This window comes from Bison bison, unplaced genomic scaffold (genome assembly GCF_000754665.1).
Source record: "Bison bison bison isolate TAMUID 2011002044 unplaced genomic scaffold, Bison_UMD1.0 scf7180017864518, whole genome shotgun sequence".
Taxonomy (NCBI): domain Eukaryota; kingdom Metazoa; phylum Chordata; class Mammalia; order Artiodactyla; family Bovidae; genus Bison; species Bison bison.
In genome coordinates this window covers 3,224,075-3,233,932 of record NW_011495071.1, presented here as the reverse complement: position 1 = coordinate 3,233,932, position 9,858 = coordinate 3,224,075, and the positions used below count along the sequence as shown (strand labels likewise).

The 9,858-nt window shown below is 49.6% G+C and overlaps 1 protein-coding gene across 1 annotated transcript in view; it reads right to left on the bottom strand.

Moving 5' to 3' along the window:
• Nucleotides 1–8,957: 8,957 nt before the first annotated feature.
• HTR3B (5-hydroxytryptamine (serotonin) receptor 3B, ionotropic) overlaps nt 8,958–9,858 on the bottom strand; it is a 41,676-nt gene continuing 40,775 nt past the window's right edge. Inside the window, exon 9 of the mRNA XM_010830639.1 lies at nt 8,958–9,190. Within this exon, the coding sequence (XP_010828941.1) occupies nt 8,958–9,190 (233 nt within the window). The remainder of the gene's footprint in view (nt 9,191–9,858) is intronic.

Below are 9,858 nucleotides of genomic sequence, written 5' to 3'. Positions count from 1 at the left end.
CAGCTTTTCTTCCAAGGAGCATCTTTTAATTTCATGGCTGCAGTCACCATCCACAATTTGAGTGACCTCCCCCTCAAACACACACACACACACATACATACCCTCTACTGTTCAAAAGAAGTGGCACAGGTGACCCCAGACCTACAGAGCTAAAAGGGCTAAAAGCCGGAGCTCTGCTCAGTGACCTTCAGTTCTCCAAGTTCAGAGAGCAGGGAGAGGCAGCCAATAGACAACAGGGCAGAAGGGGGTAGGGGAGACAGGCCAAATGATCAAAAGGATCAGCAGGCTGTTGGGCGCCCTGAAGGCCTGGATCGCAGTCCCAGAGCCATCTCCTGCAGCCCCAGAAGCAGTACCCCATAAAACCGAATGGATGTTTGAAAGCAGAGAAAGTCTGGGAGGCAAGAGAGCTCTCATCTCTCCCGGGACTGGGCCAGAGACATGGTGGCGCAGACACGGGTGGGGAGACAGAGCGTCGCCTCCACTTAAGTGCCTCCTCCCAGCACTGGCACCTCTGGAAGGCAGGCAGTGAGGGGGCGATGGTGGCACGGTGTACCCTCTCACCTGGGGTTCTTCCGCTCCCCAACCCCAATACCCAGAGCTTTGATCAGGGGTGGCAGCAAAGCGCTTGTCCCACTGCAGCTTGGCGGGCGGCCTTCCGGGGAAACTGGAGCGCAGATTAGCACCCTCATCCCGAACTCCCAGTGCGCATGCTCGGTGCAGGCTTGCTCTACAAGCCAGCACCCACGCTCGCGTCTCAGGTGTGCCGCCACCGGATGTTCTGATGCACCAGATTCTGGGGAGTGGCGAGGATGTGGGCGAACAACTTTGCTACCTTCGTAAGAAGGCCAGTCCTTTAGAGGAAGCCCCTCCCATGAGGGAAGGGATTCACACGATGGAGGTGCATGGAGACACGTGACCATGACCTGGCTAGCGGGAGGGCTCAGGAGTTTGCTGCACTGAGTTTGCTCCAGCACAAGTGTGCTCTGGAGGAAAAGGGGGGCGCCCGATGGCTGGTGCTGGCAGACTGGTTCTCCAAAAACGAGGATGTCTGCTGTCAGGGGAAGGAGGACAGTGGCAGGGGCTTCACTCCCCTCTCTCTTTGGACGGCACACACAGAGCCATCTCCGCCATCTGCCCACAGCCTATAATTCAGCCACCCAGCTGCACTGCTCTGATTGTGGGGAGGGCAGATTACTGAGTGGAGCGCGATGATTGGCAGGTGCCCCGGGGCCCAGCTGTCCTGGTAGCAAAAACGGGCTGCACGTGACACTGTACAGCCCGAGAAGCCCCAGCTCCCAGGACTCCTGTGCGTCTCCTTCACAAAACGCAGACTGGCCGGCTTTGCCTTCATCGTTCTTTAGACCCAGGCTTCTCCAACTGTCAAGTGCGAGTGAATGGTCTGGGATCTGGTTAGAATTCAGATTCCAGTTTAGAGCCAAAGATTTTGTATTTCTAGCTAGTTTCCCCAGGCCCCTGCTGCTGCTGATCCAGGTACCACGTTTTGAGTAGAAGTCTTTAGAGTTTACACAGCTTTTTTATGTATATGATCTCTGGGCTCACCTAACAACCCTGTGGAAAGATGGTGATAATATTTATTAATTGCTATCATTCTCAATGCCTCTAATGCACAGCACTGAACTCAGCACTTCACAAACCCTATCTCAGTCCTTACAGCACCTCAGCAAAAGAGTTATTTCTCAGAATTTGCAGATGACAAAAAAACTGATGTTTTGAGATAATTCAGTAACTTACCCAGAGTCATAAACCCCATGAGGGATCTTCTAATGCTGGGTCTCTCCTCTAATTATATATAATGTTGGCAAGTTTAAGCTTCTTTTAAAAACTAATGGTCAAGGATGTAAGCTCTGGAGCCAGTGTGCCTGTTTTTAGCAAAGATCCCAAGAGTCTGAACCCAACTTAGATTTGAACGCTAGCTTTGTTACTTGCTGCCCTGGTGGTTCAGACAGTAGAGAATCAGCCTGCAGTGCAGGAGAGCTGGGTTCTATCCCTGGGTTGGGACGATTCCCTGGAGAAGGGAAAGGCTACGCATGCCAGTATTCTCACCTAGAGAATTCCATGGATAGAGGAGCCTGGTGGACCATAATCCATGGAGTAACAAAGAGTTGGACATGGCTGAGTGACTAACACTTTCACTTTTCACTTTTTTCTTTCACTTGCTAGCTTGGTGATTTTAGGCAACCTACTTAACCCCTCTGTGCCTGTTTCTTTCACTGAAATGGGGATGATAATCCTAGAGTTCTTATGAGGATTATGCAGTCAGCTTTCTGTCTCTGTGGGTGTGGAACCTGCAGATATGGAGGGCTAACTATAAGAATCTTGAGTATTTACAGATTTTGGTATCCCTGAGGGAGGGGTCCTGAAGCCAATCCTCTTCAGATACCATGGGACAACTGTATATACCATGATATCTCATATATATGTATAATCTTTGTAATAAGCACAGTATTATCTACCTATTGTTGACCTTAAATAGATAGTTACTTCTTCAGCAGTGATGGGTTTATTCAGGTCAGCAAAGAATTGCAATCTGGGGTCTGCAACCATGGCGAGTGCAAATCTCCTGCAGCAAGGAGAAAAGAACTCTTTTGTAGAAAGGAAAGGAAGCTGCAGGGGCTATAGTAAACTAAGCGTCCACTTCGGGAATTGAGAAGTCTAAGCGGAGTGGCTTTTCATTGGTTGAGCTCTTGCCAGGCCAGAAGAGAATGTTTTTTCTTCTTCCTGTTGGACACTGCTATCATCTTGGGTGTGAGAACTCCCTCTTCTGACTTCCCTATTTTAATTGAGGTTCCTGTTTATTAATGTTTATATTATCTATCTAAAGAGATTACAGAGAGAGAGCACTTAGAGAAGTGTCTGGCACCGAAATCAGTGATATTAATTACTTGTAAAACAGTGATATGGATACTAAGGATAAAAACCATCATTTAATCATGGCCTTAGCTTGTGTCAGACATTTTTCTAAGCATCTTAATGTAGTAACTAATTCTCATAATAACTCTATAATCTAGGTGTAATATTCATCACACTGTATAGAAGAGAAAACTGAGGCTCAGAGCTTTCACGACCTGCCCAAAATCGCACAGCTAATAAGTGATGGAGCTGGAATTTGAACCCAGTGGGGTTCACACAACACATCTTGACAGTGATTGAGTGTTTCCAATGTATCAGGCACTGAAAATACAGCAGTGAACACAATAACCCCCCTGCTCTCCCAGGACTGATGTGCTAGGGGTCCTAGAATAATACCCACTGAACACTCACCATAGTGACTGGCACATGGCAGAATCAGCTCTGCTTGTTCTCTGCCTCTTTTCTTGCCTGTGGCAGACATCACTAATTGATCACAGTACAGCTGTGATTCTTTCCCGCAGAGCTGGCCTGTGGCCCAAAAATCGGTCTCAAGACAGCCCTCCAGGCAGCCTCTGCCTAAGCCTCAGGTTTGCACTGAGACCAAAGCTATGTCAGTTCTGAGTCACTGTCTAGAGTGGGACAAATGAGCGTTTCTGCCCCAAAGCCCGTGGTGTCAACACCAGGAGGAGGCAGTTAGGACAGAGATAGACAGGGATGCGCATACGGGGAAGAGCAGGGAAGCCAAGATTGACCAGGGTGGGGGGTAAAAAGAACGGCCCACAGCCCTCAATCCCTGGTTCTTGGCCTGGAGCTCTCCAAAGAGGATGAGCAGGGTGACGAGAGTGGACTCTGATCACGGGCTGGTCATCTACCTGAGGTCTGTCCCTCGCAGCGCCAATTAGGACTGAAAATCCAACAAGGCTCAAGTGGGCCCCAGGTCTTGGGAGCCTGGTGCTAGGCTTGGGGAGAAGTAGAAGGCAGGGTAAGGGGTGAATAAGGGGCTCCCCCACCCTGGCTCTGGATTCTGTTGCCTGCCACCCAGCCCACCCACTGCCCAGCAGTTGCTTCCCAGCCAGCAGAAGCCGCGCTGCAATCCCCACTTTACGGTCTCTGCTAAATGAAGCACGAACTTAACTACATCACCCCTCTCCAACCCTGATAGGATGGGGAGGGGCTGGAGTGGCATGCTGGGCTGCTTCAGCCCCTAATCTAATCACCGGTGTGGGTCATTTCAATTCCGCACACCGGAGTGCGCTGGGGGCGTGGCAGCTCATAAAAGCCTCCATGCTGGTGCTCAGCTAATTGTGAAGCGCTTACTGTCTTGCAGGTGAATAACTCAGGACTGAGAGCTTCCAGCTGCTGAGATGGCGTGTGAGCCGGGAAACGGGACAGGGAGAAGCCTGGGATGGGCCCTGTGGCAGGGAGAGAGGCATTGCCTTCTTGGAGGGGACACAGTAAGTTCAGTCTCTGCCCTGGGGTGACCACTCACCACCTGGGAGTTGGCAGAGAAGCTCTTTACCTTAAACCCGAAGACCTGAAGTTTTTTGGAACCTCAGAACCACAGACTAGGGTAAAAATTTAAACCCTGCCCCTTTCTACTAACCTTGCCTTTAGATGTATAATTAGATCCCTGAGAAGTGAGAGGGCCTGGGAGCCCTTAGGGCTATACCCAGGGGAGGGCTGATGCCTTCGGGGGCAGCTTTGTGCTGGTGGCTCACAGGGCTGCTCTATGGTTCACTTGAGGACCTAAACCATCCAGCTTCAAGCTGGCCCCTGGGAGACTGGCTGAGTCATGGAGATATAAGAGGCCAAGGGCTCAGCATCCTTAACTACAGGGCTCCTCTCCTGTAGGACAACTGGGGGGAGAGGTGGGGATGTCCTGGGAGGAAAGTGAGACCCCTGTGGAAGCTATGGGAGATCATAGCAGAAGCCCTTGGAAGTTCTCCTGAGATAGAATGACAAACGGAGGGCTGCCTGCCTAGCCAGGGGCTGTGCTCCACCAACTCTTTATTCTAGATATCAGTGACGTCTCCAAGAGCTGGAGCTGTGATTTCTTGGTGAGTGCTGAAAAGACTTGAGATTCTGGGAAACAGCAGATGGTAGGAGCAATCACAGCTGGGAAAACCCCATTTTTGCTCTGTTCCTCAGTTTCCTTCCTCTGTGAAACAGGAATCATGAAATTGATAAACACTTGGAGAGGCTGAGCTAACAATGCTTTGTAAGTAAGGGCTGCTGGCGCCCTGTCTTCCTCCCACTGCAGAGGGGCCCTCTTCCGGGAGGGGGGCTCTAGTGCCATTTGCTGATGATGGCTTTGCTTCAGGATGCTGACCTGACTGAGGGCTTAGAATGCGTCCCCGGCTGCCATGTTGCGATCAGGGCCGCTTGGCAACTGGACAGAGGAGATCCACACACTGGGGCCATGCTTAGCATCCAGGCTTCACTCCTGAAGGGCTGCTTCCTAGAGGCTGACCTTGAGAACCTGGGAGCTATACCCTGGGCAGGGGAAGCCAAGGCGAACTGCATGGGAAATGAAATGGGAAGTCCCTTGGGCAGCGTCCCCCCCACCAACCCGAATTGCCAACAAGGAGGCATATAGTGGCTTCAGCCCTTGGCCTTTGGATTCTGGAACAAGGACACTTCTGTGGAATCCAGTCTATAACTGTATTCTGATAGAGACAGTTAGAAGAGAACCTCACGCCGAAGATTGAAGATTGGAATCCATCTGCTGATAGCAGGCAGGCTTTTTATTTCATAATATATGACTTATCTTTCAAAGTGTGCTTGAGTACATTGCTTCATTCTCATCCTCAAAATTCTGTGATATGGGCAGAATAAATATACACAGTCCTGATGTCAAACAGGGTAGGGTGAAGCTCTGAGAGATCAGTCTCAAGTCCCCCTGGCTAGGTAGTGATGGAGCCAGGAGCAAAGTCAGGTGCTTTCTCCAAGACATATGGAAAGGATGGAAACCCTGTGGTGGGGACTTACTGCAAGCCTTTGCCTCCTCTAATAACCGAGGAAGTGAAGAGAGATTTAAGGATCAATTTAGAGGCTAACAGAGAAGGTAAAGGCAGAGGAGGCCAGAACAGGAAGTAGGAAGCAAGGAGAGAAACAGGTGGAGGTTTGCATGGACACTTCCTGTTCACAAACTTCTTCTGCTCCTCATTTCATTAACAGCAGCAGTGGAATTTCATGGACAATTGGCGTTGAGCACTAACTGGGAGGTAATGAGAGAGGGAGGAGGCAGGTAAAGGCTGTTTGAATTTAAATTCTCTTTCTTCGGGGGGATGGGGGTGCAGATTTTTTTTTAAAGGCAATTTCAGTGCTGGAAAAAGTTCCAAGCAAACAGCAGTCCTCTGTGAGCAGTGTTGGGAGTGACGCCTGTCTCTCAGTCCTCTGTGTTCTACCCACCAGCTCCTAGTGGCTGTTCTGAGTGAGGGATGCTGAGGGCCTGGGTGTCTGACCCTTGGCAGACTCAGTCCTTCAGACTTGTGGAAACATGCTAGAAATCTGTCCACCATCAGCGGTGAGCTAGAATGCATATCTCTGCAATAGTTACAGCAGAATTACCGTGAAAAAAAAAATTCTGTATGGACCTGGGCCAAGATGGGAATGAGTTAGAAACAGAAAACAAGATTTCTGTTCTAGGAGTGTGTGATTGATCTGACAAGTGATGCATCTGTGCACACACACACACACACAAGGCCATGAAATATCTAAGGAGAGGAGAATGAGATTAGGTACGTCTAAAGTTAGAGACGGAGAAGGCAATGGCACCCCCACTCCAGTACTCTTGCCTGGAAAATCCCAGGGGTGGAGGAGCCTGGTGGGCTGCAGTCCATGGGGTCGCGAACGTCGGACACGACTGAGCGACTTCACTTTCACTTTTCACTTTCATGCATTGGAGAAGGAAATGGCAACCCACTCCAGTGTTCTTGCCTGGAGGATCCCAGGGACGGGGAAACCTGGTGGGCAGCCGTCTCTGGGGTCGCACAGAGTCGGACACGACTGAAGTGACTTAGCAACAACAAAGTTGGAGAAGAGCGGACACAGTCATAGGGCAATCAGGTGGGAAGGGTGGGAGAAGGAGGCTGGAGTTTGAGCAGCGTCTTCACACAGGGACATACAGATGGATGAAACAGAAGACTAGAAGTACAGGCTTAGGTGGCAGCAAAGCCTCTCCTGAGGAGGCTGACAGGCAGGCTGGCTTGGCTAGATTGAAGACTCTAATAGAAAACAACAAGAGGGACTGGCTGTCCAGTGATTAAGACTCCATGCATCCACTGCAGTGGGTCTGTGTTTGATCCCTAGCTCGGGAACAAAGACCCCACATGCCATGTGATGTGGCCAAAAAATAATAAAAATTATTAAAAAAAAAAAAAAGAAAGCAATGAGAAATGAAGAAAGTCAAACACTGTGGAAGGCTTCAGTTCTAATCTTAGTCTTCAGGTTATGAGGTCATAGGAAATGGCATAAGATCGGTTCACCAATCCGGAACTGACTACTGAGGAGACTGAACCAGAAGTTGGTTACTTACCCAAGTGCAAGGTGATCAGGGCTCTTCTATCTAGACAAGTGGCTGTGGGCACAGATGGGAAGCTAAGGGGCCATCGAGACTCTGATGGCTAATTTCAAGTGTCATCTTAGCTGGGCCACAGATATTTGTTCAAAGATTATTCTTGATGTTTCTTTGAAGGTGTTTCTTAGATGTTTAAAGTCTTAAACCAGTAGACTTGGAGTAAAACAGATTAACCTTCTGAGTGTGGGTGGGCTTCATCCAGTCACTTGAAAACCTTATAGAGAAAGAGCAACCTCCCCAGAAGCAGAGAGAATCCTGCTAGAAGACCAGCCTGGGACTCCAACTGCAATTCTTGCTTGGGTCTCTAGCCTGCCAGAATACCCTCTGGATTACGGACCTGGCAAGTCTCCACAGTCAAGTGAGGGTTATGGGCTGAACTGTGTCTCACTCAGATCCTTGTGTTGAAGTCCTAATTCCCAGCACCTCACAAATGGAAATGCATATAGAAAAAAGGGGCTTTTAAAGAAGTAGTTAGGATTAAATGAGTTCATTAGGGTGGGCCACTCCAATATGACTAGTGTCCTTAGAAGAAGAGGAAGGTTGGACACATATGTGCACACACAGAAGAAAGACCATATGAGAACCCAGGGAGAAGGCAGCCATCTGCAAGCCCAGGAAGAGGTCTCAGAAGACACTAACCCTGTCAACACCTCAACCTTAGACTTCTAGCCTCCTGAAGTGTGAGAAAATCCATCTGTTTAAGCCCCCACGGGTCTGTGGTATTTTGCTATGACAGTTAGAGCAGACTAATGCACGGACAGTGGATTATAAACTCCTGGAAACTCCCAAGGGCCATGCATTAAGCTTCCCCCCCCCGCAGCTCAGCGCCTCACGCGTGGTGTGTGTTTATGAGATGTGCTAGGTCTGGATCCCTTCAATAGGAACGCACAGGGGAGATGGACTCACCTGGGCTGGTGGGAACCAGAGCTCCAGGAGACAGACATGGCTCCGGGATACAGAACTTTGTGTTCTGGTTGGAACAAGGTTCTTCAGGAAGCAAGTCAAGTGAAGAATAACCTGAGATTGACTTATTCTGTATTCTCTGGTATGCCTAACATAATGCCTGGGGCTTCACGGCCACTCAATACAAGTTTCGCTGAATGACTAACTGAATAAGTAACCACGACAGGGCTGGGAGAAGGAGTGCATTCTTAACACCTTTTAAAAACCAGTTTAAACATACACATATGTTTGTATGTGCTTAGAAACGTTCTGAAAGAGGCTGCTAATGGTGGTCCCTTCTGGGGAGTGAACTGGGAAAGAAGGCAGGCTTACTTTTCCCCGGATACCTCACACTGTTTATGCATTTTCATCATGAGCGTATTATTCCTGGGTCATTCAATAGCACATTAGATGATGTGTGTTCTGGGGTAAGTGAAAAGAAGAAACGGGCTGGAGAGCTTTTTAACTCACCATTCCTCTCCTTCCAATATCTCCTTAAAAAATGTTCAGCCTTCCCCAAGTGCCAGGAGAGCCCATGGATGGACACTAGCAACCCTGGGTCTTCCTAGCCACTCCACGACACCCAGAGGGAGCATAGGGTGACGGCATAGAGCCCCAGCACAATGAGGTAGCTTTGGAAGAGCAGGCGGTCAAAGCGTTCCAGGAGGGCCAGCCACCCAAGCTCCTGTCGGTCCACCTGGTCCTGGGTTTGGAAGTAGCTGCTGATGGATCGAAGCTGGGACCAGACTTCCTTCAGGGTCCCTGATGGGGCCTGGTCCTCTTGACAGACGGGGGACTCTGCACAAGAGGAAGACACTGTAGGTGAGCCAGGGGACATCATGGCTCCCCCTGCCTACCCATTGAAGCCAATGGCTTTATCCTTCAAGGAAGGTTGTGGGCAAAAGTGGCCAATGGGCTGGAAGATTGGGGATTCTCTCCCTATCCACTGAAGGGAGGCAAGGCAGTGCTGAAGGAACCCCAGAGAACACAGCAAGCAGGGTGATGAGTCCAGGTTACATCCTTCTGGGAGATTTTTCTGAGGTAGCACAGCCCTCATTGACTTAAAGCTTTAGGGCAGGGATGATTCTTTAAATTGAGGTATAATTGATATGTATCATTAGTTTCAAGCATACAACATAATGATTCAATATTTGTATATACTGTGAGATGATAATCATAAGCCTAGGTAACACCCGGAGAAGGCAATGGCACCCCACTCCAGCGCTCTTGCCTGGAAAATCCCATGGATGGAGGAGCCTGGTGGGCTGAAGTCCATGGGGTCGCTAAGAGTCGGACACGACTGAGCGACTTCACTTTCACTTTTCCCTTTCATGCATTGGAGAAGGAAATGGCAACCCAGTCCAGTGTTCTTGCCTGGAGAATCCCAGGGACGGGGGAGCCTGGTGGGCTTCTGTCTATGGGGTCGCACAGAGTCGGACATGACTGAAGCGACTTAGCAGCAGCAG